The 27,840-nt window shown below is 38.3% G+C and overlaps 6 protein-coding genes across 11 annotated transcripts; 2 read left to right on the plus strand and 4 right to left on the minus strand.

The window, feature by feature from the left end:
• Window positions 1-30: 30 nt before the first annotated feature.
• Window positions 31-8,050, plus strand: LOC105311961 (feline leukemia virus subgroup C receptor-related protein 2-like). Its single transcript, XM_011404218.2, has 10 exons — window positions 31-401; window positions 452-606; window positions 990-1,185; window positions 1,513-1,650; window positions 1,710-1,884; window positions 1,946-2,059; window positions 2,115-2,220; window positions 2,276-2,387; window positions 2,440-2,475; window positions 7,911-8,050. The coding sequence occupies exons 1-10, from the start codon at window positions 53-55 to the stop codon at window positions 7,964-7,966; spliced, it is 1,437 nt and encodes a 478-aa protein (XP_011402520.2). The 5' UTR covers window positions 31-52; the 3' UTR covers window positions 7,967-8,050.
• On the minus strand, window positions 2,545-7,888 carry LOC100637873 (uncharacterized). Of its 2 annotated transcripts, XM_019994011.1 has the most exons (16): window positions 7,818-7,887; window positions 7,213-7,740; window positions 6,957-7,135; window positions 6,620-6,823; window positions 6,297-6,492; window positions 5,960-6,211; window positions 5,662-5,715; window positions 5,414-5,614; window positions 5,258-5,362; window positions 5,082-5,210; window positions 4,151-5,032; window positions 3,616-3,737; window positions 3,413-3,565; window positions 3,184-3,370; window positions 3,051-3,089; window positions 2,545-3,002 (listed from the first exon to the last, which is right to left on the minus strand). In XM_019994011.1, exons 1-16 carry the CDS (start codon window positions 7,831-7,833, stop codon window positions 2,632-2,634), a joined length of 3,618 nt encoding a protein of 1,205 aa, XP_019849570.1. In that variant the 5' UTR covers window positions 7,834-7,887; the 3' UTR covers window positions 2,545-2,631. The 2 variants fall into 2 exon arrangements, with proteins under 2 accessions (XP_019849570.1, XP_003384862.2); XM_003384814.2 differs by lacking the exon at window positions 5,258-5,362 and having other exon boundaries at window positions 7,818-7,888.
• A 77-nt stretch (window positions 8,051-8,127) lies between the features above and the next one.
• On the plus strand, window positions 8,128-27,180 carry LOC100637997 (dmX-like protein 2). Of its 5 annotated transcripts, none has more exons than XM_019994016.1 (25): window positions 8,129-8,257; window positions 8,337-8,468; window positions 8,586-8,660; window positions 8,731-8,810; window positions 9,740-10,007; window positions 10,153-10,198; window positions 10,268-10,406; window positions 10,691-11,302; window positions 11,437-14,665; window positions 14,866-14,963; window positions 15,020-15,309; window positions 15,518-17,664; window positions 17,887-18,145; window positions 18,345-18,546; window positions 18,604-18,706; window positions 18,825-18,917; window positions 19,026-19,156; window positions 19,235-19,355; window positions 19,954-20,014; window positions 20,086-20,216; window positions 20,285-20,359; window positions 20,438-20,535; window positions 20,584-20,636; window positions 20,685-20,774; window positions 21,004-21,500. In XM_019994016.1, exons 1-25 carry the CDS (start codon window positions 8,171-8,173, stop codon window positions 21,309-21,311), a joined length of 8,928 nt encoding a protein of 2,975 aa, XP_019849575.1. In that variant the 5' UTR covers window positions 8,129-8,170; the 3' UTR covers window positions 21,312-21,500. The 5 variants fall into 5 exon arrangements, with proteins under 5 accessions (XP_019849577.1, XP_019849578.1, XP_019849575.1 ...); XM_019994015.1 differs by having other exon boundaries at window positions 8,731-8,806; window positions 9,736-10,007; XM_019994014.1 differs by having other exon boundaries at window positions 8,731-8,806; window positions 9,736-10,007; window positions 10,153-10,406.
• On the minus strand, window positions 22,852-23,917 carry LOC109580623 (uncharacterized). Its single transcript, XM_019994021.1, has 2 exons — window positions 23,216-23,917; window positions 22,852-23,167 (listed from the first exon to the last, which is right to left on the minus strand). Exons 1-2 carry the CDS (start codon window positions 23,913-23,915, stop codon window positions 22,968-22,970), a joined length of 900 nt encoding a protein of 299 aa, XP_019849580.1. The 5' UTR covers window positions 23,916-23,917; the 3' UTR covers window positions 22,852-22,967.
• LOC109580624 (uncharacterized) lies at window positions 24,245-25,285 on the minus strand. Its single transcript, XM_019994022.1, has 2 exons — window positions 24,616-25,285; window positions 24,245-24,567 (listed from the first exon to the last, which is right to left on the minus strand). The coding sequence occupies exons 1-2, from the start codon at window positions 25,247-25,249 to the stop codon at window positions 24,365-24,367; spliced, it is 837 nt and encodes a 278-aa protein (XP_019849581.1). The 5' UTR covers window positions 25,250-25,285; the 3' UTR covers window positions 24,245-24,364.
• On the minus strand, window positions 26,592-27,346 carry LOC100632953 (NADH dehydrogenase [ubiquinone] 1 alpha subcomplex subunit 8-like). The gene is made up of 2 exons (XM_003384775.3): window positions 27,132-27,346; window positions 26,592-26,934 (listed from the first exon to the last, which is right to left on the minus strand). The coding sequence occupies exons 1-2, from the start codon at window positions 27,306-27,308 to the stop codon at window positions 26,749-26,751; spliced, it is 363 nt and encodes a 120-aa protein (XP_003384823.1). The 5' UTR covers window positions 27,309-27,346; the 3' UTR covers window positions 26,592-26,748.
• Between the last annotated feature and the right edge of the window lie 494 nt (window positions 27,347-27,840).

The following is a 27,840-nucleotide window of genomic DNA, read 5'->3' on the forward strand; positions in this document are numbered from 1 at the left end:
ACCACTCCTAACATTTTTGGGGGAAGCCCCTAAAATTGTTTATCCCACCACAATGTCAGAAGATAAACCACTCTTGAAAAGCAAAGAACAGAAAGAAGACGAGGGCGGTGCAAAAATAAAAGTTTATTGGCAGAGATGGCTGGTCCTTTTTGTGTACTGCTCACATATAATGGGGACCAACATTGCCTGGATGAGTGTTGGCTCTATTGCAGACGTTGCTGAGTGCTATTACGGGGTCAATGTCTTCTGGATAAACTCACTCTCCTACATCTTCCTTGTCATGTACACCTTCTTGTTTGCCGGAGCAACTTATTTCCTAAAGAGATTTGGCCTCAGGTGGACTGCTATCTTAGGAGGCACTTTCAATGCTGCTGGAGCTTGGCTCAGATTTGCTGGCTCAAGTATGCAAGGAAAAAGGTCACCTTTTCTAATCATAGTTTATCTATTTTAGATCCAAATTATTTTTGGCTCCTCTTGATGGGCCAGGGAGTCTCCTCGTTTACTAATGTCCTTGAATGGAGTGCTCCTTCTCTAATGTCTGCTGTTTGGTTTCCACAGAACGAGAGAGCATTTGCAACTGCATCGGTTGGTGCTACAGCTCCTCAAGTGAGTACAGCAATAACTATATTCACTATTAATAGATGAATGTATAGAGCATTGCAAGCAAACTTAAGCATATAGAACAAGCATTTTTGATAGCCAAAATTCTACTAATAATTCGAAAGTAACATGCAAACAATAGCTTGCAAAAATTAATGTCCTGCTATAGTGTATGCATGACAGTAGTATCTATAACTGAAAGTATCTCGTTTACAACGATTACTTTTGGCAATCACATTCATACAGCTGCCAGGCAGTGTTAGTAAATTTCAAAAGATTAATGTAAAGTCTATAATCAACCAAAATGTACTGTGAAGTCTAGCCAGCAGTATAAAGCCCTATATAATGCAATTGTGCAACTATTATTGTTGCTGTTTATCTTCGTTTAGGTTGGAATATTGCTCAGTTTATTTATTGGTCCATTAGCAGTACATGATAGCAGAACTGATACTGTATGCAACACTACAATAACCATTAGGGGATCTGCATCATTCATCGAATGGCAGGACAAGATTTATTCACAGATGTTATACTATTTCCTTGGCCAAGCTGTTCTTGCTACTGTCCTTCTTCCAATAACATTCAGTTAGTTATGCAGAGTTTCCTACAGGATTTTGTTATAGTGCTCATGCAGCTTCTTGTCAGTAATTAAAGTTGATCAAACATTTGACAAAATACCATTATACTATACAAGGTATTTTTTCAAAAATGCTAGGAGAGAATTTTTCCAAGTTTGAGCTGATTTCGATCAAACTTATAATTTTTATTTATTTTAAAAGTTACTCAAAAATGCTTGTTAGAGCTCACAAAGCATGATTTTTAGCTCATGCTTGCTTTGTGGGAAATCCTGTAGTCATTACTGAATGAATGTATATTCCATGGCATAAATTTTGATGCATTGTCTGTATGTAGTGGTCCCTGCTTCCCCTCCTACTCCTCCAAGCAGGTCAAGACAGTTAGAGGATGAAGAAGAGAATGATCTCTCACTGTTAAGATCTGCTCTCATTCTATTAAAAAACAAACACTTCATTTTCTTTTCATTTGTATTCGGTAAGGCATACAAGCTATAATGATAATAATTATCAGCACACACTGCATTCACTTTAAAGGAATGTATCTTGGAGTGGCTGGTGCATATGTGACTGTGTATGATGAAGTATTCAATGCTATTGGGTACAGTTCATATCAGAGTTATATGGGATACCTTGGTCTTGCTATACAATTAGTATCAATAGGAGGACTACTAGCTATTGGGACTTGGATCGACTATACTAAAACATTCTAGTAAGTTCGACTATTATATTCTCCTCTACTATATAATATTTTCTCCCCTTTCTCATTATAGTGGTTCAACAGTTGCTATATCAGTATCAAGCACAATAGCTGCCATTGGTCTGGCTTTAGCAACACAATATAAACTAGATTTCATATATCTTTCAATAATATGCTCGGTTGCAGTGTAAGTAAAAAAGGGATCATCATTAATCATGATGTCATTATTGTTATTCCTATAGTGGACTAACTGTTATATTTCAAGGTGTTGGATATGAATATGGAGTAGAAATGACATACCCAGTACCTGAGAGTATATCTGCTGGTATCATGAATGCATTCTCACAGGTACATGTATTGTAATGGCATCGTCCTCTAATGCATAAATTGTATTCATTATTAGGTAACTTGCACTATAATGATATTAGTGTGCAGTCTACTGGTAAAGAAGCATTGGAGTGTCTATGTGTATTGGATGCTAGCAGGGTGTGTTGCTGCATCTGCTATTGTTCAAGGTAAAAGAATAATCATTAATTATAAGTTTTAAATATCTTTTTTTTGTACTAGTTTTTGTTAGACCCAAATTACGAAGAGTTGAAATAGATAATCCTCAAACTAAGAAACTATTAAGGAAACCAACTGCATCCATACAATCATAAATTATTAATAAAATTAAATTTGAATTTTCTTGCAATTTTAATAAGATAAAAGAATTTTGTATAAAATTAAAAATCAAAGGCAATGGGAATAGCAAAAGAACTATACACTAACATCAATAATGAGATCAATCCCAAGTTCAGTTTTAATAGCTTCAATCCATTTCTGACGCAAAAACTTGGCAGCATTAATATAACTGCCTCTAACAGCAATGAATGAGTTCAAAAACTTCTTGCAATGATCTTGAACTTCAGACAATTCATCCATAAAGTAAAAACTAGCCTTAAACTCTCCAATGAACTTGTCCATGCTACAAGCCTCTCTGACTTCATCATTAATGAGACCAACTTCATATAACTGATTAGCAAGATCTGATAGAGACGTCTTCAGGTGATTAAGGCGAGCATGGTTAGACACAAGAACATCATCAATCACTTTCTTTACTTTATCGACATCAACAGTAGCTGATGGACCTAATAGAGGTCAAGGTCAGTATACACACACACAGTATTATCACTTACTAGCTCCTCCAGTGGATGATACTGACACTGATTCATGTACTACATTAGAGGAGGAGGAGGAGGAGGAGGAGGAGGTAGTAGGGTCTGATTAATTAATATTAAACAACAATTTTAAATCATTTGCATTCATTACCTGTTGAAGGAGGACGGTTTCTCAGTGCTCTATGAATGTTTAATGTAACAGGATCAGCCACACCTTCCAGTGGTATGGAATAATGTAGTGTAGGGGTAGCATGAGGTGAACCGTACACTGATATCAGACAACACGAAGGACGAGAATGTTCTTTATCACCAAAATTATCAATGGCCTCTTGATACAACTGTAACATATTAATAAGTATAAAATAGTAATCTTAACTTACTCTGCAAGGTTCAGTGTGAGGTTTAACAGTCCAGCCTGTGAATGGTTCATCCTGCTGTGCAGTAAGGTTTAATTCAATATAACCATAGGAAAACTTAAAACGAAAGAAAATATCAGGTCCGATTTCAGCTTGAGAGTGTTTGCGTTCAATATACTATCAAGTAAAAATCAACATATTGTATGCATAGGAGAGTGTGTTCTTACTTGAATGAGTGCTTCCAGTTTCTTAGCTGCAGTGAACGTCACTAAATCCTCTACACCTTTCTCCTCATAGTAAACCAGTCCAGCATATTTCATACTCTTTTGTACATTAGTATAAACTACACCTAAAATCAAAAAATCAATTACTGATATGATTACTATAGAGGATATGCGTGCTAAGTATATTCATAGCTTTTTAGTACCGTATATCCAACCCACACAGTAAATTGGCCGCCATGTTGGACGTCAAGTTTATTAAGAGTTCAATGGGGGAAAACACATTTTCTTGCCTTGCTACCTTCTTGAGGCCTTTTTCGGAAGCTTAAAAAGCATCCTGAGGATCTAATGGGGTCTAGTAGTCACCTGAAAGATTGCTATCAAGAAATACAGAGCGGTTTCCTGGTACCAAGCCTTTTTCTATCATTTCTCCATTGCTGCCAATGGAAAGTTGACGTCCAACGAACTAATTTTTTTTCTTGAAAGTTATTACGGTATGCAATGAATATACTTAGCACGCATATCCTCTATTGATACTTACTATTAGCATAATCAGAACTAGACTCAGTACAAGGCACGGCATCAGTAGCTGTTTCTATATGCACAGGATCATCCTTATGTCCTTCCTCTTGTCCTCTGTCTCCTTCCTGATGACCTCCTTCAGCCTCATGTTGTCCTCCTTCTTGCTGTTGTTGTTCTGGTAATTCTGATTGTTCCTGTGACTGCCTTTCTCCTTGTTGGTTCCCTCCTTGTAGCTCTCCTTCCTCTTCCTGTCCTTCTTGTGACTGCTCCCCTTGTTGTTCCTGGGTTTGTTGATTAACTCCTGGTTGCTGTTGTTGGACTAGTACTGTCAGTGCATCTCCTCCTTGTTGCTGTTGAGCTGCAGGTACAACCCCAGCTCCTTGTTGCTGCTGATTACCACCTCCTCCTCCTCCTTTTCCTCCCCCTCCAGTCATAGATACTATTAGCAATCCCAGTATGCACACCAAACAGAAATCTTTACGCTCAATAAATCCATACCCACCCTTAGAGCTAAACTCTCCTCCCTCAACTGTTGAGAACTGGTAAGGAAGACTGGGTGTGCTCACGGGAGCTATAGCAAACTTCAGATAACGATTAAGAGCTGGTCGACCTGTTAAATCAACACAGTGCTGTATTTCTAACTTGAGTCGTTTGAGGAGAGGCTTTGAGAGTGATACTGCATACACAGCACTGACAAGGACAGTATTAGGAGGGAACTGGAACTGTCCTCCTACAAGAGCAACCACTGCTGCTTCTACTGTCTCAGAGGACAATAGGCTTCCTTCTTCTACTCCAATCCTTACACCATATTTCTCCCAATTCATCAGTTGAGGTTTGTCTCCTTGAATTAAGAACAGCTTCTTCTCTGCTACCTGGACATCACTCAGACAATCCAAATTATCTATCAATTGTATAAAATATAATACTTTTGTTGCAAAATAAACTCTTACCCATTGAAGGAATTAGGTAGTTAAATTGTAATCCAATGGAATCAGTCTCTTTGACTTGACTCCATTGCTCTTTCTCCTTCATTAGTTTGGCAGTATACAATTCATTCTCAGCAACTTTAGCTTTAAGCTCTAAATATTCTCTCATATAATATACACATTGATGACAATACTCTAACCTTTAGTGATCTCTTTCTCTTTGTGATATTGTTTCTCTACTTTTTCATTCTCTTCCTCTAATTCAGTTATGTATACATCATTAACAGCAACTTTAGCTTTAAGTTCTAAAAACATTCTCTCTTATAGTACACACACATTGATGACAATACTCTAACCTTTAGTGGTCTGTTTGTCGATGAGGTATTGTTCCTCTAATTGTCTCTTCTCTTCTTCTGCTTGCTTCTTCTCTTTCTTTGCTTGCTTATACTTGTCTTCTACTTTTCTCTTCTCTTCCTCTACTTGTTTCTTCTCTTCTTCTATTTCAGTTATATATACTTCATTATAAGCAACTGTAGCTCTAAGTTTCTCATTATCTTCTACATTAATAGACTCATCTAATATTATGTACTGATGATACACTAACCAGTAATAATTTGTTTTTCTTCTTGTATTGACTGTACTTGTGCTTTCAGCACCTCTGTAAAGATAACATACATGTATGTACAATAATCATAATAAAAATCAGACTACTATAAAATTTGATGGACTTTTAATCTCCAAAATCCAATGACACAAGAGATCTCTGTGGCCATAGATATGGAAAATGTGATCAAAATTTTATCAAAATTTTAATTGTCGATTTTTTTGAACAGCATATAGTTAAAATTAAATTTTTATACTCTCAATTTTTATCTAGACATTCATTACATGTGTACATGTACCTTGTTTATTGGCCTCCACCAGTGCTTCCTGTAATGATACTTTGTCTTGATAAAACACTCGTAGTTTTTCTTGCAATAACTGATTATATCTCTGAAGCTCCATTTCCTTCTCTGTGGGATATTCCATTAGCTGATTCATCCACCATGTCTTGGTCTTGTTGTATGATGAATACTTTTCTTGATATTTCTTACTAGTGAGATCATTACCATCCAGTACTGACTGTACCATCCACTCACCAGCTTCACTATATACTGAAATAAGAAAAACTAAGTCAAGTTACAGTAGATCACTGTAGGTGTGGCAAAAATCCTCATATTTAGTGATTAATAATCTTACCTAATTCAATTATCATTATTTGTCTATTAGTATCAGTGATAAATGTATTTGTTGGCACCTTCACTCTTATTTTAAAATCTACATATTGACTCTCTTCACATCCTCCAACAATTACTAGCCACACACAGTGTGGCGACATTGTGACAGCTGTGAGTGAGTGAGCATATCTACCAGTAACAGATTCAGGCAAAGGAATCTATAGATAATGACTGATACATTCTATATTCATTATCATTACATATACATGTACTATCATTAAGCATACAATAATTTTAATAGTTATAATACTACACATAAACATACATGTAGATGATTACACACACCTTTTTACAACTGAACTGACCAGTAGTGATATTGTCAAATAACAAACATTCATTCACTGATTGATTGTTCTCATCCCATCCACCAATCACTACTAGTGCAGGTAAGGTAGAGTCACCACTGATAATAGCACTAGCATGAGCACATCTTCCCTTAAGCTGGAGTCCCCCAACAAATATTGATCCTTTTTTAATACTCTCCCAATGCTAAATACATAAAACACAAACACAAATAAATTAAGGTAGTGGGTAAGAAATTCAGTATTTTCATGATTCTAAAATGGCAAACAATTTTACAATTAACATTAACATACATGTAACAGTAATAATAATAACTTACTATTGTATTATGAGTCACATTAAATATGTACACTTTATTAGTGTTAAATGTATCAAAACCACCAACATGAGATAATGTTCTTCCAAACATTATTCCTTTATTTTGATTTATCTTGTTGATTGTAAAAGTACTAGTTGGAGGACAACACTGTCCACTAACAGATGGAACAGTGAATTGTCCTATAAAATAAATATAATGATAATGATGATATTCACACAAGCAGTTGATACTAATGTATGCATTAAATGAAACCCACTATTAGATAGATTATAAAGTAACTGCTCATTGGTACGAACACGACCATCTGGAATCTGCTCATATTGAAATTGAGGATGTTTGACAGCTGGTGTAGGACCTAATCCTCCAACCATAAGAAGATAGTCAGTTCCATCAAATTCCAGTGATAGCATTCCAGCACGAGATTTCTCCATCATGGACTCATCATTAGGATGCAATTGAGTCCAGCTCATGGTCAGTGTATTTAGTACAGTTAAACTGTTGTAGTGACAATGATCATGACCACACCAGCCAGCATAATAATAAATATTAGAACGAAAGGTGGTACAGGAGTAGTCAACGACTCCTAATGGAGGAGTGCCTCTAGTTAGGTGAGAGGACCAGCGAGCTGATGAAAAGGAAAATGTCTCAACTGTCGAGAACAGTTTCCTTTTTCGAGGTGAATCATGCACATAAGGAAAATCAAACTGTTCCCCTCCCCACAGGTAGAGCGACTCTCCTATTACTGGAGCTGAGTGACCAGCCCTCTCTTTGAATTCATAAATACCTGTAAATGGGAGAAAATAGAATAATTAGAAAAGAATACAAGAGAGAAACTAGTCTCGTGACTAGAGAGAAACTAACTTTGTTTATCGGACATTTTGCAAAACAAAACAAAGGGGCGTGACCATAAAGGATATTTTGAAATAGATAATCCTCAAGGACATTTTGAAATAGATAATCCTCAAACTAAGAAACTATTAAGGAAACCAGCTGCATCTATACAATCATGAATATTATTAATATTCTATTTTATTTGATAATAAAATCAAAGGCAAAAATTAAATCTTGCAATGAAGGGCGTAGTAGAAAAGGTGTGGTCTAAAGTAACCGTAAAAGCTCTAATTTTTAATTAAGAGGATGCATAGTAAAATCAAATAAGAAAAATTATCATGCTAGTCTGGAAACTAAAGAAGGAGTAATATCTGTCCCTGCTAATGGATTGTAGTCAGATACTGCCTGGAGCCGTTAATCTGGGCCCGTGCTCAGCTGCTACCGGATATTTAAATGAACTACCTTTCATTGTAAGGATTGGCAACCTCTCACACACCCACTTTAATAACCTGAGCTTTAACCACACCCATTTCTCTCTTCCTCCCCCAGTGTTATGCTTCTGGGTCTAATCTTATTTTGCTTGATGGTCGTCTAAAACATGTACAGACTATTCTTGGATCTGATTTCGGATTCAGTCACAGTTCAGTTACATGCATGCATGTTGCCGAATCCAATGGACAGGTATGGTAGAGGACTCATTCTCATAATTCCATTCTCATAATTCCATACCTCATACACACATTATGTGACCCAGCATATGTACACATTAATAATTGATATTGTTATTATTATTATTAGGTTGCAGCTGCTTGGGATTGTGATGTACTTATTTTTGTGCCAGAAAAATCCGATCAAGCAATAGCTACTGGAGAAGTAATTATTATACAAAAAAAAACATTAATTTATCATTTTATTTTAATAATGTTTGTTTATTTATTTGTAGTTTGGTTGGTCATGGAAGTTGTCCTACTCTCACTCATTTTCAACTAAAGTATTGAGCCTCAGTTTTAACCAAGATGGTAGGTCATATTACAGGGTTTCTCCACAAAGCATGCTAAGTGCTTCGTGAGCTGACAAGCACTATAATACAGTACATGGCATTTGGAGCAACTTTTAAAATTCATAAAAAATCCAAACTTGATCAGAATAAGCTCAAACTTGCTACACAACATAAGAACATGTATATGTATCAGATAGAATTATAAAAGTGGAGAATTCTCTCCTAGTCATTTTTGGCGAATTTTGGCTGATGACCCTGTACTATAGTACAGGGACTTTAGTCCGATTTTGGAGCAACTTTAAAAAATCGTAAAAAAATTCAATCTTGATCGGAATCAGCTCAAACTTGCTATACAACATAAGAACATGTATATGTATTAGAAAAACGTATAAAAATGGAGAATTCTCTCCTAGTCATTTTTGGCAAAATTTGGCTGATGACCCTGTACTATAGTACAGGGACTTTGGTCCAATTTTGGAGCAACTTTAAAAAATCGTAAAAAAATTCAATCTTGATCGGAATCAGCTCAAACTTGCTATACAACATAAGAACATGTATATATATTAGAAAAACTTATAAAAATGGAGAATTCTCTCCTAGTCATTTTTGGCAAAATTTGGCTGATGACCCTGTACTATAGTACAGGGACTTTAGCCCGATTTTTGAGCAACTTAAAAATTCTGTAAAAAATTCATTCTTTACCGGAATCAGCTCAAACTTGCTATACAACATAAGAACATGTATATGTATTAGAAGAACTTATAAAAATGGAGAATTCTCTCCTTGTGATTTTTGGCAAAATACCCTGTACTATAGTACAGGCAGGGTCTTACAATCCACTGACAAGAAGCTGCATGAGCACCATGCCAAGAATCCTTTGGGAAGCCCTGTCATGTTATTATTTTTTTATTGTGTAGTTAATTATCTTTTTATCACTATTCATATTAGGCAGTCAGTTGTTAGTTGGCGGTAATTTCATATCATTATGGACCTCAACAAGAAAGCAAGACTCACCACCAACACCAAGAGGAGGAGGAGGAGAAGGTACCCCTAGCCCAACCAAACAAAGAGGGATAGGATCACCAGTTGATGAAGGAGACGGTAGAGGACATATTGATGCTAGTGCTACTTGGAATGAGTCATGGACTGTTACTGTAGCTTCGCCTATCATTCATCTTAAGTTTTCACCTGATGGAAGCTTATTTGCCAGCGCATCATTAGTGAGTACAAAGCATGTTTGCACATGTACTGTGTGGTTGTATTATTATAATACCATGTACAGTATGTGTGCATTGTTTCCATGTATTATTGGCATTTGTATGAATTATTATTTTATTATTATTTTTATTATTAATTTTTATTTAGAATGATCGACTGGTAAAGATATGGTACAAATTGCAGCCAAGAAGAAGTCAGTCACTTTCTTTTTCTTCTTCTTCTTCTTCTTATGATTATTATTATTATTATTATTATTCGATAGATAAAGTGTTGATATATACACGTGAGAGGTCATTAACTGATCCCCATGTATCATCAAAGGAGTACAGCTTCACGTATATAGCACACCCAAGAGCAATCACTGGGTTTGTGTGGAGGAAGACCAGTATCTACATGAAACAGTGAGCCACTCCCTCCCTATCTCTCATTGATAACATACAAGATAGTGTACTTACTGTACTCTACTATCTATTGTGCATAGACAAGTTATTTAAGCTATTGCAGTACAGTTTTATCTCTTAATCTACTCTTGTCATCTTTCTTCCTTCCATTACTCACTTCTCTTTCTCTCCCTCCCTCTCTCTCCCTCCTCTCTCTCTCTCTCTCTCTCTCTCTCTCTCTCTCTCTCTCTCCCTCCTCTCTCTCTCTCTCTCTCTCTCCCTCCTCTCTCTCTCTCTCTCTGCAGGAGTTCAGTATCTAACGTCCTCCTCACTCGTTGCAAGGACAATATCTGCCGTCTATGGAGTCAGACTCTACCAAAAGAAAAGGCTCCACAGTCGAACCTCCTCCGTTTCTTCCTGGCTGCCTCCATTGACCCGGTAGCCGATATACCGTTCCGTTCCACCATGCCAGTGGAAGATGCCGACTTCATCGTCCACTGGCTGAACAATAAGGAGATGACGTACTCTAGCAAGGCCCATCACATACAGCAGTCGGCACAGATGGTCAGTAGAAATCAGTCAATGACTAGCTTAGCCTCTAGTCCTAACGAGGAGATGCTTGCTAGTTGGGTCTGTGTCGAAGAGAAGACCACTGATACTGAGACTGATGATGATCAAGCGGCTTCTAAATATCAGAGTTTTACTCTCGGGGAGTATTTAGGGGTCCCGGGGGGAGGAGGAGGGGGTCGTACCCCCGTCTTGCTTGAGGATGTTCCTGAGTTGAGCAAGAAGCATGAGAACCAGTTAATGGATGAGTGGGTGAACTCGCCTGATCTGTTGGTGTGCATACATCCAAACAATGGGTCACTAATGGTATGGACTGTAGAAGGACTGGACTCACCTCGCTTCTCTACAAGGTATTAACAATAACCTTATTATTGTATTGCATGTTATTATTATTGTTGAATATATTACATGTACATGTATGTTTAGAGTTTTATTATTTTTAATTTTTAATATTCTCTCTCCCTTTCTCTCTCTCCTCCTATAGATTAGTTCACATTAGTTTCAGCTCCTGTCTCCCTCATGTCTTCCCTCCTCACTTGGCTCAGACATTGCACCAAGAGCTCCAGCAATATCTCCTTAAAGAGCCGGAGCCGATCGGTCTCCTCTCCGCCCCTCTCTCTCCCACCACAGGCACCATATCCCCCGACCAATTCTCTACTACCAATGCGTCAGAACTCAGTCTACCCGTACCACAGATCCGATTACCCTCGGGTCAAAAGGTCGTCGATATCCCGGAGAGTGCTAAAACATTTCGACCGGAATCCTCTCTTATTCTCCTCTCTACTCATCGCAACGGTAATGTCAATGCCTGGTCAGTGGAGCTGACAGTGCAGGCTAACTACTGTACCTCAATATCAGGTCTTATTCACTGTGGGCAGACTGGGGGCCACTCTCAAAATGTCAGTGCTGTCTACCGTCATCCGTGGCTACCAGTCCTACTAACAGTCGCTGCTAGTCAGAATACCTCAGAGAGAGGAGAAGAAGAGACTAACGAGCTAATAATATGGAATACTAATCCAGCCGGTCCTCTTGATCACAAGGCACAGATTAATGAGCTCTCTAAGGTCCTGTCGACTGATCCTAACTCGTTCACGCTAGTTTCGTGGGTACCTCCCATTTCTCTTCCCAGTAGCAGCGTGGGGGCTCTCTCTCGTTGTCCTTCTTTTGGTCTCTTTGTTACGAATGTTGGGAACGAGCTCTGCCTATTTCAGACGTCCCTATATCCCATAATATTAGCTAATAGTAGCCACACCCTTTACCACACCTCCTTCCCTCTCTATGATTCTTCTAATAAGATGATTTCTTTAACGTCTCATTCCGGTAACGAGGGAATGTCTTTCATCAGTCTCATTGATCCTGATCTTGATCGATATCAAGAGATCGTCTCTTTACACGCTTTCCGTACCAAATCAGCAATCATTGATGCTAAAGCACAGGATAATGCGACCGAACACGATCCCGAATCAAGTGAAATCAAATCTCATGATTTCTCAAACGAAGTGTTAGTTGTTCTGATTGAGAATCAGAAGGGACCCTCCTCCCCCGAGCTGATTACTAGCCTTATTCATGTTTGGAGGATCGTCCTCAAAGAAAGGAAGTTCTCTAGCACTCAAAAACCTTCCAGTAGTTCCTATGATCCGTGGTACCAGACACTCCCTCGGTCTAGCACACTCTGTCAAGCACAAGTTACCAAAGTGTTGTCAGGAGTTCCTTTTCCCTTAGGAGGAGGAGACGGAGTGTCTCATATCATCAGGTCCAGGGCTGCTTCTGATGTTGCTAGTTCACTGCAGCTCCAATTGCCTTCTCTCTCTTCTCCTTTTCTGTTTCTCACCGTCTCCTCTAGCAGTGATCTCAATTGCTGGCAGTTTAAAGTATCACTGAATGATACTAGTGACAGACCTGATGAGCAGTCTTTCACTGTCCAGCTGTATGATGTCTTTGGAGCCGACTCCCCCGGGAAGCTATGCTGCTCTACCCATTCAACATTTGAAGACTTCTCCCTCTCCAGTCCACTTCCTCTTTCCCTCTCCTGTGCTTATCCAGGTCGGTTTGCAATGGCTCATTACCTGGCTGAACAGCCTCTCTCCCTAACCAGTGAGACTTACAATCCTCTCACTCAACACGTATTAGTGTCAATATGGGAGTGTGAGTCCAGTGGGGGGCTACAGTGGAACTGTGAGTCACAGCTCCCCCTTCACGGTATCTTCTCGGCCCCGCCTACTTTTTCTCCAGGGAGTAGAGTGAGGACACGCCCAGAAGTGGTCAACCTTGATTGGCTCCCGATGGAAAATGGTTCCTATCTGCTAGCGACTTGTTTTAGCTCTATCATTACCATATTTGGCATGTCGCTAACTAAGCCTCATCAGGAATTAAAGCCCTCACTGATTCCATTCCTATCCAGTGGTAAAGAGACTGAGATAACTATCCACGAGAAGACTTGTTCCTCGTGGATCTCCCTCTTGCAATTTTCTCTCTCTTCTTCTCTCCTGCCCCAGTGGATGGCCTACACCGGTAGCAATAGCATCCTAATTGGTATCGGATCCGGTATTGAAATATATACTTGTTGGATTAAGTCCGATAATGTGGGTGTGGCCTCATCAGACGGGCGTGGCTTGAGTACAACCGGAATGAGAGTACTTCGTGAAGGTACTTTGGAACCAGGTGTCTCTGACGGTGAAGTTAGTCTATTGGATTATGCTCATTCAGAGAATAGTCCATTGCCACAGTATCATCCACAGATACTGAGTGATTTAATGACCTCGGGTAAACTAGACGCAGTCAAACTGATACTTATTAATCTAGTGAAGCACCTCCTCCTTTACCAAAGGATAGAGAAGAAAGAGAGAACGGGCTATTTTGAGGAAGAGGAGGAGGAGGAAAGGGAGAACACTGACTCAAGAGGTAGGCTGTTGTCTGTCGTTGATGGTAAAATGAGGCGGAGTCGAAAGGCACGTGTGATGGTTGCCGCAGAAACCATTGCCCCACTGTCCCTGTCCCAGTTGAAGATATTTGCTTCTACGGATTTAATGAGCGAGTCTAAAGTGGGCGTGGCTGACGACGACGATGAGGTGGGCGGAGACAACGGTATTAACGAGGACGATGATTATGATGCTCTCTTCTCTCATGATATAGCGCTTGATTATGATTCGGAATTCACGTTGAGTGATTCCGCTAGCGCTCACATGGAATATGATAAGATTGATATCGCTAGCACAGAGTTCACACAAGAACTAGCGGATAAACTAGCCTCCATACTACAATACACGTCCCTACCCGATATCAGTGATTTGGATCAAGTTAGGCTGATTGCAATTGCTGATACTGTTGCTACTACTAAAGGAGGGTGTCTTAGTGCTGGGTCTGAAGATCTTATTGGCGGTGCTGATTTAGGTACTACAGCTGGAGCCGGTTACGCATCTGTAGGAGGAGTCAGTGGAGGGATTGGAGGGGATAGTATGGACGATTGCGGAATGAGATACCTGCTAGCTTTACAGAATTACCTCACTCTCTCACATACTTTACCCAAAGGCCTGGCGCCGCTTGAGTTATCGACCTGTGACCTTATATGGGCGTTTCATTCAGACGCTGAGCTAGAGCTATTGTCTAATGTACCCTGCGTGAGAGAGAATAGATTGAACTGGCCTGAACTGATGAGTGCTGGTGTTAGTGTCTGGGTGCGCAGTAATGACACTCTTAGGAAACTCGCTGAAAAGGTAATGTTATACTTACAATGTACACGTACATGTACAAGTATCGGTAAGAACAGACATGTACATGTACATGTACATGTACATGTACATGTACATGTAGACCCATTGTCATACACATGTAATATACATGTACATGTAGTCACGTGTAATGATATTTACATTTTATATTTACATTTTGCATTTACATGTACATGTACATGTAGTTGGCTAAGGCTCAGTTCATGTCTAGACAAGATCCACTGGATGCCAGCCTGTTGTATCTAGCAATGAAGAAGCAATCACTCATCAAAGGATTATACAGGTAGATGTACTAGATTGATGATAGGTAAACTAAATTTTATTCCTCCTCTCCTGTAGAACTGTGAGTGATGAACGAATGAGGTCCTTCTTCTCAAATGATTTCACTCAGGATCGCTGGAGAAGAGCTGCACTTAAGAATGCGTTTGCCCTCCTCTCTAAGCAACGGTTTGACCATGCAGCTGCCTTCTTCCTACTAGCCGGTAAACTATGGGACGCCATTGATGTGTGTGTTAACAGACTACATGATATTAAACTGGCAATAATGATAGCAAGATTGTACGAAGGAGAGAACGGATCCTGTTACCATAGACTACTCAAGGAACACATACTGGGGGAAACCACTCCAGGTACTTTTAATTAATTGTGTGGGTGTTGATTAGTTATGTGGATGGGCAGGGTTTTTTTGGAGAGAATTCTCAATTTTTATAATTTTTTCTGATGCATGTACTGTACATGTTCTTATTTTGTTGGGCTGATTCCAATGACAATTGGATTTTTATGAAATTTTAAAGTTACTCCAAATACCACTATTTTAGTGTTTTTGTTCTTTTATAGATACAAATACATCAGTAGAAATGTCACCGGATCCATTCCTAAGGAGCATTGCCTACTGGCTGTTGCAGGATTTCTCCTCATCACTTGAGACACTACTTACCAACACCTCCTCTCAGACAAGACTAGAACCAGCCATTTTCAATTTCTATTTTTATCTTCGCTCTCATCCTCTGCTCCTACGATCAAGATACCCTCTATCTAACACCTCTGGGACTCAAACAACCTCAAAATCTTCACTCCGTAAAAAACCCTCACTAACCGGAGTCGGAGATGATCCCCTAACAGCTGCTGAGAGAAACCTTGTCTTCAGTACTGCTTATCATCATTTAAGTAATGGATCACCATTACTATCTCTTATAGTTCTTAATAAATTACCGAAAGGGTCTGATTTAGGACTCCATGATAATAAAGCACGCTTTGCTAAGAGTGACACAGGTAGTCTAACCCCCACTGGCGGCACTAGTGCTGTTCTTGATGAATCTGTTTTTAGTAGCACAACCATTGGTCATAATGTGTCTATAGCCTCTGGTTTATTAGGAGGGGAAGGGGGTGGAGCCGGTGATGACGAAGTTGATTGGTCTCAGCCTGTTTCTCTTCAAAAGAAGGCAGAGGAAGACGACGATTTTGATTGGTCGCGTCCGGTTGCGAGTCAGACTGCTCCGGCAGACGATGATTTTGATTGGTCAAAACCGGTCTCCGCCCAAGCCGAGGAAGAGGAAGAATTTGATTGGTCGAAACCGGCCATGTCACAACACAGGTTTTCTCTACTTGATGACATTGAACTCACTAAAGAGTTTAAAGCAGAAGAAATAAAAGAGGAGGAGGAGGAGGAAGAGGAAGAGGAAGGTGTGGCAGGGGGAGGAGCTAGTAATGTGATATCATGTCAAGGCTTGTTTATATTGAGTTTAGCCGAACAGCTCCAGTATAACGCACTACTGAGTATACTAACAGAGGAACTTAAGACAATACACATACCAGCCTGCTGTAACCACCTCTGGAAGACGAGAGGGAAAGAAGCACTGCCTTTGTTACCGCTAGGCTGCCAGGCTTCAAGACGTGGACAGAGTATGGTTGAATGGTTTGAAGAGGAGCCACTGGAGAGGGTCCTGTCGACGCTACAGGGACGACTGGTTAACTGGTTGAGGAGCGAGAGCATGATAGTGAGTGAAGTGTGTGGACTAGAGATAGGAGCTGGTAGCAGTAGCGTTGCTGATTCTAAATCAGCCGCTCACGCTGGCTATGATTTACTAACAACGCTAATGAATTATGTATCGTTGCACTCCAGCACTCTACCACACCTCCTCTCGGTCCAAACTGAGCTAATGCACCTCATGAATACGCTCCTACCATGGAGTACTGGCCTATCACACGAACTTGAAGACACAGACCTTGAGTTGGGTCAGATTCCAAGTTGTGCTATCAACCCAGCTCAGTTACCTCTACTGACCTCTTGCTCTCTACCTTCAAAGCATCCTCTTAATCTAGCCCTTCATATACGGCTCCTCTCTGCTAGCGTGTTTGGTAGTCTATCGCTACACTCAACCCCTCCCATATCCTCTAACCCTCTCCCTAACCTCGATCATATATTTGAATTGTGTTGCTCTCTCTCCCACTGTCTCTATCTCTGCTTAAACCCAATGAGGCTCCAACAGGACAAACAATCCGAGTCTCTTCATAGCCCGGGGACTCCAAAGACTCGCAAGCGTCTAAACAGCGGAGGGATCCTCCTAGACGTCTTCTTAAATCTAGACAAGCCAAATACTAAACCATCAAGGTGGCCCGGACTAGATGAATGGCCGTCCTCTCTACTCTCAGATGATGGCAAAGAAGCATCTCCATTGTGTTTGGTGCTAATGGAAGCACTTACTGTAGTTTATACAGGTCTGCTCTCCGTTGCATGGTCCAATCATTCGATATATGATATATTAGTCCTTGCGGCTAACGTCCCCACACAGGCCAAATGGGCGGAGTTATTTGGGGGAGGGGTCTTGACGAAAATACCCGATCAGAAGAAGACTGCTTCTTTTGTGCGTAAAGTGGCATCAATGAAGAATTTACTGAGACAGGCAGGCAGAGGAGGGGGCCATGAAGCTATTGGTCTTTTTGTAGCGCCTAAGAAATCCTTACTCTTCCATTGTCTTACAAAGGTTTGTTTTGATTATAAATAGTATTATTATTGTTGTTGTTGTTGTATTTTAAGCTGTAATGAACAACCTTCACACATTATATGCATGTACATGTAATAGTACTTTTATACTAATTCTATGCCTACATGTACATGTGAATCTGTCATGAATCATTTAAAAAGCTAATTAGAAAAATTAATAGTTCTTTAAAATTAAATGCTAAAACTATTTTAAACTCCACAGCCTGATGTGCCTACATCGTCTGCTTTTCACTTTGAGAAGGAGCCAGTGGCTGAGCATGAAGACTCAAGTGATGAGGAGGGAGATGATGATGTATATGATGGAGGTCTGTCATCAGAAGGTGATGGAGCAGAGGAACAGGATGCTTGTAATCCGATTGATCCTAATTGCTACAGCTGGTGCGTTATGAACCTGGGTATAGTCCAAATGCTACAGCGTGTTCTACGTAACACTATAACATTGACAGGGATGGAAATATTAGGTAAGAAATACTAATAGTGACAAGTAAATAAATAGTAAAGTTTGTATCAGAAAATGTAATAAAAATTGGGAATTATTTTCAGAGCCCATTTTTGGAAAAAACCATGGACTATAATAGTCCATAGTTTTAAAAAGATTTGCTGGTTTTTAAAAGTTGATCATACATGTAGTTCAAAAATAATTGTTGCTATTCTTTATAGAGTTCATAACGGCCTCACCAGTGCTGTACAGACTATTGAGTTTACTTGATGACTGGGAGTCATTCTTCATCAGGAAGCTGGACACTCACTCCACTCCATCTCTCAACCTCTTCCTACCGACTGAAAACAACCAAGAAACGAGATATGGACCAGCTCTCACAAGACACAAGTTGATACTGGAGCCAGAACACTCACCTTTTAGGTAAAAACGTCACATTTTAAAAGATTGGTCACTTTTTATTTGTTGCTTCTAATACAGGAAAGATGACAGGAACTCTAAACTGGCTAGAAGGCTGTGGTGTTATTTGGTACATCAGGAACCTATACGAGATACTTTTATCAGATACATATTTTATAAAAAGGTACGTGTACGCATACAATATAAATACAAAGTGCAAGTGTAGCAAATTTCTAATCAGAATTATTTGTGTGATATTGCCCCGCTTATTTTTCCCTTTCCTTTCCCTCTCCCTCTGTTAGCGCATTGGTTCAGCCACTCCTGATGAGCCACCTGTTCAAAGAATACTTTACCGCCAACCAGACAGCCCAGTGTCATGTCTGTGCATCAGCTCTGTAAGTCTAACTTCAAGTTCCTACAATCTACATGTACTTGCATTTCTCCTTAATTTTCTCCTTGTATTTTAAAATTTTTACTCTTCTCTCTCCCTCTTTCTCCGTTAGTCAAATGCTAGTGTGTTTGCGCTAGCTACATCTAAGGAAGTGCTTGAAGTTGAGGTTCCTGATATTGAGTCTCTGGATATCATGATGGACGTTGATGATAATAACACTGATAGTCCTCAAAGTAGAAAGAGGTTAAAAATATTAATAATAATTATAATAAATATAATAATAATGATATAATAATAATGATGATAATAATAATTTTTTAGACCTGAAAAATCTGAGGATTTCATTATGATACCATCTGGTCCTTCAAGTTTCATGCGTCGTGTTGGTAACTACACTCCTGGTCACGTGACCTACTCACAGTCTGGATGCACCTCTAGCATTGTATGCCCACCCACACACTTAATTGAACCCATTTGTTTCATTGTCACGAAATCTGTGACAAGCAAAAAACCTCTTGGTTCTTTGGCCCAATTTTTGAGTAACTTTTAAAAATTGTAAAAAATCCAATTTTGATTGGAATCAGCTCAAACTTGCTATACAACATAAGAACATGTATATGTATTAGAAAAACTTATAAAAATGGAGAATTCTCTCCTAGTCATTTTTGGCAAAATTTGGCTGATGACCCTGTACTATAGTACAGGGACTTTAGCCCAATTTTTGAGCAACTTAAAAAATCTGTAAAAAATTCAATCTTGATCGGAATCAGCTCAAACTTGCTATACAACATAAGAACATGTATATGTATTAGAAAAACTTATAAAAATGGAGAATTCTCTTCTAGTGATTTTTGTTGAAATACCCTGTACTATAGTACAGGCAGGGTCTTACAATCCACTGACAAGAAGCTGCATGAGCACCATGCCAAAATCCTTTGGGAAATGCTACACTTAATTACTATTTTAAAAGCACTATAGTGTACAGGATTTAGAAATGAACCTACTTTCTCTCTTTCTCCTTTTCTTCTCCCTTTCTCTAGTTGTTAAGGAGGAGTGTTCCTTTAGTAAAAAAGATGTCAGCTCATCCTACATTAGCTTATTGTGAGTCAGCAACAACTCCTTTTGCAAGCACATCTTTCTCCCTCTTTCTCTCTCACCCTTACTCTCCTTAGATTTGACTGGTGGTGCCGACGGAGCTGTTAAAATGTTTGAGTTTGGTACTCCAAAGCCAGTATCAGTCCTTAGGGCAGCCGGATCTGGTCCAGGTATAACACAAATTAGGTTCACTCGACAAGGAAACAAAGTAATACTAGCATGATGCTTGTAACATTGTCTGATATCTTTGTCTCTCTTTCTCCCTCTCTCCTCCAGTATGGTATAACTGATGCTAATGGTAAGCTATCACTATGGCAAGGTATTCAAGGAAATAACAAGCATCCTTACCAGGTGAGACTCATGAATATGCAGAAGAGTAGCTTTTTAAACTTACACGTATACTCTTTTTCATTTTTCTTTCTCTCTCAGACCCTTCACCCAGCTAATACTCATCAAACTATTGCTGATTTTGCTTTCCTTGGTTCTTCTAGTCTGATAGCAACGTGTGGGGAATCACCTAATCACAAGTACACAGTATTGTACATTAATGAATAATAATCAGTGATGCCTTTCAGAAACATGTGCATTTGGGACACTATGATGCCTTCAAGAAGTAACATAGTTCATGGTATAAAAATATTTTTCAATTGCAAACTTGTTAATATTTTATTTATAGAGTGGGTCTGTCATGAGGGAGGGGCTTCAGCTATTGTTTTCTCAAGGAAAAAACAAACGTTGATATCTGGAGGAAAGCGTGGAGAGATTTGTATCCTACTACATGTGCTTGTATACGTGTATGTCATACGTATATACATGTAGCCTGGGTTAATTTTGGCAATTACAGTCAAAATTGCTGCCAATTATTAGTAGTGCCCATGTGTATTAAATTAAAATTTCCAAATGAATATATATAGAAATACAGTGCTGCCAAAATTAACAATAATAATGAATAATGCAGCATTTTTTGTTAGCACTCTTAACTTGGAGGTTTTTAGGTATATATGATGTCAGATCGAAGGCAGTTGTGTCTAAACCAGTAGTCCACTCGGCGGCAGTGTCTTGTATTGTCATCAATGATAGCGATGGATATTTTATAACTGGCTCAGCTGATGGTGAAATTAAAGTCTGGGATCTATCAACTGTGGCTGAGCTCACTTCTATACAAGGGAAGCATACTAGAGCAAGGTTGTTCAGAGCTGATGAAGGCGTTATGGACATGATGGTTGATTCCAGTGGTTGCCTTTATTCTTGTGGAGCTGATGGTACTGTTAAAGTACACTCGTTGGATCTACCATCTATATAATAGGCCTCAGTAATAGCTAGCTGCATTTGAAATTTGCATGCACACACTTTTATAGCTTGAATTTTGAATGATTAATTGTATATAACAATTATTATAATAGTCTATTATAATTATATTCTTTCGCTCTAAAGATCTTTTCATTTTATTGCAAGTTGAAAGTATTTTGGGCCACGTGTCAGTCATTCTAAAGTTTTTAACAAATATTTTTACAAGAAGTAACTGTGAAGTAAAACAGCCTAAAAGAATAATAATAATATGATTATATCTACAGCAAATTAAGTTCAAATCTTCACTTGCTACTTGACCTATTTCACGTAAATCTCTACAAAATAAATAGGAGCATCTTCATCAGACTGGGCCTGATCAGCACATGACCTCACTTCAATGTCATCATCAGTTTCATCACCTAGATCCCTATAGAACCACGGGATACCATTTACATTGCAGCATTTTCCCTCATGAGTACGACACTTGCCATTATCCCAGAGCGGATCGTTTGTGATCATACCACTTGGAGCCCCAGTTCCAGTATTACCGGATTCACAAAAGTAATGACTCTCTCCGACAAAAGGTTGTATTTTTTGTTGGCTGCTTGTTGTGCATGGACAATTGCTTACAGGTTTTCCTTTATTTTCTGAATATCCAGCAACAAAAGTCCAAATGTGTGTACGGGGGTATCCACGAGTAACGCTTACACCATCAACATATGCAGTATCAATTCGATTTTGAGTGTAACTGTTGCCATTGTGCACACCATCAGGTGATTTATATTGGTATCCATAAATACGGCCACAGACCTGTGAGTACTTTATGCCCAATGAAGAGAAGTACGCAGACTCGCATATTCCACCTACAGCATTTCTTCTTCTGCCACACGCTCTCTTGCTTCCAGCTGTGAATTGATAAAAACCAGGAGGACAAGTGTGAGTCTTGTCATTCATATTAAGATATGCAATTCTAGTCCATCCATCATCAGAGTCACAGAGGACATCCATATTGCAATGTACAGGGATATATTGACCATTGACGGGTATGTGGTAAGGACCTGTTCCTTTATATGGATCAATTTTTTTCATGTGGCGACAGGAGACGGTTGATTGATCCTTCATATGACCATGTGAGCCAATGCCCATTGATGAGTGTTTTACTTCTTGATAGTTTACACTGGTAGAGCTTTCATTATTAGCAGTGGCTCTTACTCTTGCATAAACTGACATCAAGGCAACAAAGGCAATGATATATTTTTGCATCAAGAGCATCATACTTTACTGCCTGCACTGCAGTCTGCACTGGAGTGTTTGCTAAAATATACTAGTGTGATATCTAATTTTATGAACTGAAAACTAAGTTTTAATTGTAGACTTAAGCCAGCTTGTAATAACAATCAAATGATGTAGAATCCAATTAATTTCGATGATTGCAAGCTCATAATTATGTACAAGAGTAACAAATAATCTTTTAATTGGCTCTTGTATGCTGTGATATTTACATATACATGCTTAAATTGCTCCAAATTGAGCAATGCATTATTGAAATAATCTATGCTGTCTACTTCAAGTAATGTTGAAAATGAATGTAGAAAATTATATACAGTATATACACTAGATCTAGTCACTAATGTTCTTTTTAATGAAACCTTCAAAATCTTGTGGATTTTTACTTGACGTATATTTCACCCGAAAACACACGAGCATCCTCATCAGTTTGAGACTGATCTCCACATATTCTAAGCTCAATATCATCATTAGTGGTATAACCAAGATTCTTATAAAACCACGGCATCCCTGCTTTGCAACAATTTACTTCATTATTGCGACAATTCTTGCCATCCCACAGAGGATCAGTTGTATGATATCCTACAAAGGTAGTACCACTATTTCCCGACTCACAGAAATAGTCATTACCTATAAAACTTGGTAGTTTTGGTTGTGCATTACCTGCAGTGCATGGGCAAACATAATTTTTTGTATGTCTTGTTACTTTTTCTGACTGTGCAGCCATCAGTGACCAAATATGCTTCCTTGGTGTCCCATGAGTGATACTGACACCATCAATGTATGCAGAATCAATACGAGTTTGAATGTTAGTTTTTCCAGCATGAATAGCATAAGCATCAGGCGAATTATATTGATATGCATAGACAAAACCACAAACTTGTGAGTACTTTATGCCCATTGAAGAGAATGTGGTAGAGTCACAGCTTCCATCTCGAGCACCGCTTCTTCTACCGCAAGCCTTAGTATTTCCTGATGTGTAGAGTGTAAAACCAGAAGGACAGGATTGCTGTGCATTGATGTATACAATTCTAGTCCATCCATCATCAGAGTCACAGAGGACATCCATATTACAATGTACAGGGATATATTCACCTCTGAACATTACATAATGAGTACCTGATCTTGTAGTGGGATCATTTTTTTTCATCTGGCGACAGGAGAGTGGTGGTTCATGCTGCATATGACCATGTGAGCCAATATGATCCAATGATACTTCTTCTTGATAGTTTACACTGGTAAAGCTTTCATCATTAGCAGTGGCTCTTACTCTTGCATAAACTGACAACAAGGCAACAAAGGCAACGATATATTTTTTCAATGAGAGCATCATACTTTACTGCTGCTTGCCTACACTGGATGTGGTGGCCGGCTAATTTTATGAACTGAAAATAAATTTTAATTAGAGCTTGTAATAACAATCAAATGATGAGGTCTAATTAATCTTGATGATTTCAACACACAAAAATAACAAATAATCTTTAAATTAGCTTATGTGTGTATAAGCAATGTTGTATTGAACTAATCCAAATTTATTCATTAATAGATCTATCTATATACTTCATGTCAACCTACAGTAGCAGCAAAGAATGGCCTTATATAAGCCTTGACACTGTTGACACAACATAAAAAGGTAACCGCTACTATTATCAATAATTATTGATTGTTCAAAATTGACTACAATAATCATATAAGTATTATAATTATAATTAATGTCTTAATTTATCTACATATTTTCTTCCTCTACGACAAAATCTTCAAAATTTTGTATGTTAATCTTTACTTGACAAACATATCAATAAAGAACACACGAGCATCCTCATCAGTTTGAGACTGATCTCCACATATTCTAAGCTCAATATCATCATTAGTGGTATAGCCAAGATTCTTATGAAACCAAGGTAGCCCATGTGCTTTGCAACAATTTACTTCATTATTGCGACAATTCTTGCCATCCCACAGAGGATCAGTTGTATGATATCCTACAAAGGTAGTGCCACTATTTCCCGACTCACAGAAATAGTCATTACCTATAAAACTTGGTAGTTTTGGTTGTGCATTACCTGCAGTGCATGGGCAAACATAATTTTTTGTATGTCTTGTTACTTTTTCTGACTGTGCAGCCATCAGTGACCAAATATGCTTCCTTGGTGTCCCATGAGTGATACTGACACCATCAATGTATGCAGAATCAATACGAGATTGAATGTTAGTTTTTCCAGCATAAATAGCATAAGCATCAGGCGAATTATATTGATATGCATAGACACTACCACAAACCTGCGAGTATCTTATGCCCATTGAAGAGAATATGGTAGAGTCACAGCTTGCATCTGGTGCACGACTCCTCCTGCCACAAGCTCTGATATTTCCAGATGTGTAGAGCGTAAGACCAGAAGGACAAGACTGACTCTTGTCGTTCATATTAAGGCTCGCAATCCTAGTCCAACCATCATTGGAATTGCACAATAGATCCATATGACAGTAAACGGGGAGGACCTCATTTTCAATTTTCATGTAGTAGATGCCAGACCCTCTTCTGGGATTAGCTTTTTTTATTTCATGGCAAGAAGAAGGAGAGGGTGGCCTCCTTGAATCATCAGCACTTACACTTGTAAATACAGCAAATAGGACAGCAAATGTAACAAGGTTTTCCAGCTTCATGATTATCCTGACTTTGCCTCTAAAATGATTTGGTACATGGCATTGGTTTTATTTAGGATTTGCTGAATTGTAATAACAACCAGAATCAACTAATTTATTGATGATTTTGATGATTTTACAAACTAAATCATCATAACAGTGATTCAATAATTACAGAGGAATGGGCTCTTGTACTCATCAATACTTTACATTATTTATATAAATCTACATGCATGATGATTATTAAATCTAAAATAAATTATTTTGAAAAATTGTAGAGCCTATGAACAAAAATTAGCTGTCTAATTATTATGTATTGTTCAAATGTACTTGCTAAGAAAATTAGCTCGAATCGTTTATTTGACATAAATCTGATACAAGCTAATCGGAGTATCTTCATTACTAGCTACTTGATCACTGCATACTCTAAGCTCAATATGGTCACTGATTTCTTTGTCAAGGTCTTTAAAAAACCATCCTCCTTTGTCACAGCAATCCTGCTCATGATAGCTGCAACCTTTACCATCCCAAAGCATGTCATTGACAAATAATTTTGATAATATGCGAGACTCAGAATTACCAGACTCACAATAATAATCATTATGAACAAAACTTGGAGCCTTTTGATCGCTCTCTGAAGCACATGGGCAAGCAGAGTTCCCTTTTCTAAGGTTATGCTTGTCTGATAGTCCAGCTGCAAATGTCCAGATGTGCTTACGAGGAGGGTAACCGTGAGTAATACTGATACCATCAACATAAGCAGCATCAATTTCATTCAATGCAGAGTCTGGTCTTTTATAAAAGGCATCAGTTGATCCATATTGGTATCCTAAAACACGGCCACAAACTTTAGAGTATTGCAGTTTATGAGAAGGGAAGATAATAGCATCACAACCAGATCCTTTCTTCCTGCCACAAGCTCTCACTGGTCCTTCTTGATAAAGTTTCAATGCCTGGGGACACGATGACTGAGCTGGATCTGTCATGTTCAGGTAAGCTAGCCTAGTCCAAGGGCCAGGCATATTGCACACTTGACCCATGTGACAGTAAACACTGAACCTCCTGCCATTATTACTGAATTGGTAATAACCAGAAGGGCTTGAGGTATCCCTCATCTTCACCTCCTCGCATGATTTTGGGTCATCCATTAGATCTACTTTAGTTTCATCTGGCATTTTTGCTGTTTGAATTCTTTGATCTACCATGATTTTGGTCCTCTCCTCTCCAGTAGTAGCATCACCATTGCTGCCAGGATAAGCTCTTATTTGTGATAATTGGAGAAGGAAGCATGTCATAGAGAGCAAGATCATAATTGTCCTCCACATTATAAGTCTCAAGTTATGCTAGTAACTTCAAGCAAAGATTAGCAATGCCAACACATATGTATCAATCAAAAGTATACAGGAATTAACTAATGATATTAAATAAATACACTAATAATACGCCCTATGTATGTGTATAATAACATGTGCCAAAAACAACAGTCAAGCTGTAACAAATTGAAGTGCATATGATAGAGTCTATTTTTTAACATCAGGTTTCTTCATGTTAAGTTTTTCGCTCATGCAGCCATCAAATGTTGCCTGGGTCTTCCTACAAAGACTATAGTCCTGATTATTAAAATCTAGACAAGTCCAGTGCTCAGTAAATGCCTCGTTGCACGCTCCTTTGACTTTACGAAAGAACTCAAAGGCACACTTAGTAACCTAAAAGTTTGAGTGAAGATTTAAAATCACATGTGACATGTCATAGCTTAGTAAAATACAATCGGAATTAGCTCAAATTATACGCTTCAAATATTGGGGTTTAGGCAGAGTACAAAAGGATTGGTGCACTTCAATTAAATTATAAATATTTGATTTACTCTATTATCTAGATAATTATGCAACAAAAGTGACCACACCTCTTTCCCTTCTGTGAGACATTTCCTTGGGTCCTTCAATTCCGTCCTGCATCTCATGAAATTATCGTTCTTTTCTTTACATTGCACCCCGTAGTGCTGTGCTCCAGCCATCAGAACGGCAGAAGTCACATTCAGCTCTTCGACATCCAAATCTTGTACAGTCAACTCAGACGCCATTTTTATGTGGGCGTGTCAAAACAAAAATCAATTATAAAACCGGATGTTGTGCCTTAATTATTTTTTTGTTAAAAAATCTATTGTAAATAAATTTTTTGTTAAAAATCAATTATGAAACCGGATGTTGTTGTTTAATTATAATTTTTTGGTTAAAAATCAATTATGAAACCGGATGTTGTGGTTTAATTATAATTTTATTGTTAAAAAAATCAATTATAATTTTTGGTTAAAAATCAATTATGAAACCGGATGTTGTGGTTTAATTATAAATTTTTTGTTAAAAATCAATTATGAAACCGGATGTTGTGGTTTAATTATAATTTTTATTGTTAAAAAAATCAATTATAATTTTTTGGTTAAAAATCAATTATGAAACCGGATGTTGTGGTTTAATTATAAATTTTTTGTTAAAAATTAATTATGAAACCGAATGTTGTGGTTTAATTATAATTTTTATTGTCAAAAAAATCAATTATAATTTTTTGGCTAAAAATCAATTATGAAACCGGATGTTGTGGTTTAATTATAATTT

This window comes from Amphimedon queenslandica, unplaced genomic scaffold (assembly GCF_000090795.2).
Source record: "Amphimedon queenslandica unplaced genomic scaffold, v1.1 AMPQUscaffold_13484, whole genome shotgun sequence".
Classification (NCBI taxonomy): domain Eukaryota; kingdom Metazoa; phylum Porifera; class Demospongiae; order Haplosclerida; family Niphatidae; genus Amphimedon; species Amphimedon queenslandica.

Coding starts and splice junctions, on each gene's coding strand:
- LOC105311961 (XM_011404218.2), top strand. CDS start 53: ATGTCAGAAGATAAACCACTCTTGAAAAGCAAAGAACAGAAAGAAGAC. Junction 1,885..1,945: donor GACTATACTAAAACATTCTA/GTAAGTTCGACT, acceptor TTCTCATTATAG/TGGTTCAACAGTTGCTATAT. Junction 2,060..2,114: donor ATAATATGCTCGGTTGCAGT/GTAAGTAAAAAA, acceptor TTATTCCTATAG/TGGACTAACTGTTATATTTC.
- LOC100637873 (XM_019994011.1), bottom strand. Junction 5,033..5,081: donor CTACCTAATTCCTTCAATGG/GTAAGAGTTTAT, acceptor TACAATTGATAG/ATAATTTGGATTGTCTGAGT. Junction 3,738..4,150: donor TAGTTCTGATTATGCTAATA/GTAAGTATCAAT, acceptor TTTTGATTTTAG/GTGTAGTTTATACTAATGTA.
- LOC100637997 (XM_019994014.1), top strand. CDS start 8,171: ATGGATTGTAGTCAGATACTGCCTGGAGCCGTTAATCTGGGCCCGTGC. Junction 8,469..8,585: donor TTGCCGAATCCAATGGACAG/GTATGGTAGAGG, acceptor TATTATTATTAG/GTTGCAGCTGCTTGGGATTG. Junction 20,536..20,583: donor GGGGAATCACCTAATCACAA/GTACACAGTATT, acceptor GATGCCTTTCAG/AAACATGTGCATTTGGGACA.
- LOC109580623 (XM_019994021.1), bottom strand. CDS start 23,915: ATGCTCTCATTGAAAAAATATATCGTTGCCTTTGTTGCCTTGTTGTCA. Junction 23,168..23,215: donor AAAACTACCAAGTTTTATAG/GTAATGACTATT, acceptor CTACCTTTGTAG/GATATCATACAACTGATCCT.
- LOC109580624 (XM_019994022.1), bottom strand. CDS start 25,249: ATGAAGCTGGAAAACCTTGTTACATTTGCTGTCCTATTTGCTGTATTT. Junction 24,568..24,615: donor AAAACTACCAAGTTTTATAG/GTAATGACTATT, acceptor CTACCTTTGTAG/GATATCATACAACTGATCCT.
- LOC100632953 (XM_003384775.3), bottom strand. CDS start 27,308: ATGGCGTCTGAGTTGACTGTACAAGATTTGGATGTCGAAGAGCTGAAT. Junction 26,935..27,131: donor GTCTCACAGAAGGGAAAGAG/GTGTGGTCACTT, acceptor TCAAACTTTTAG/GTTACTAAGTGTGCCTTTGA.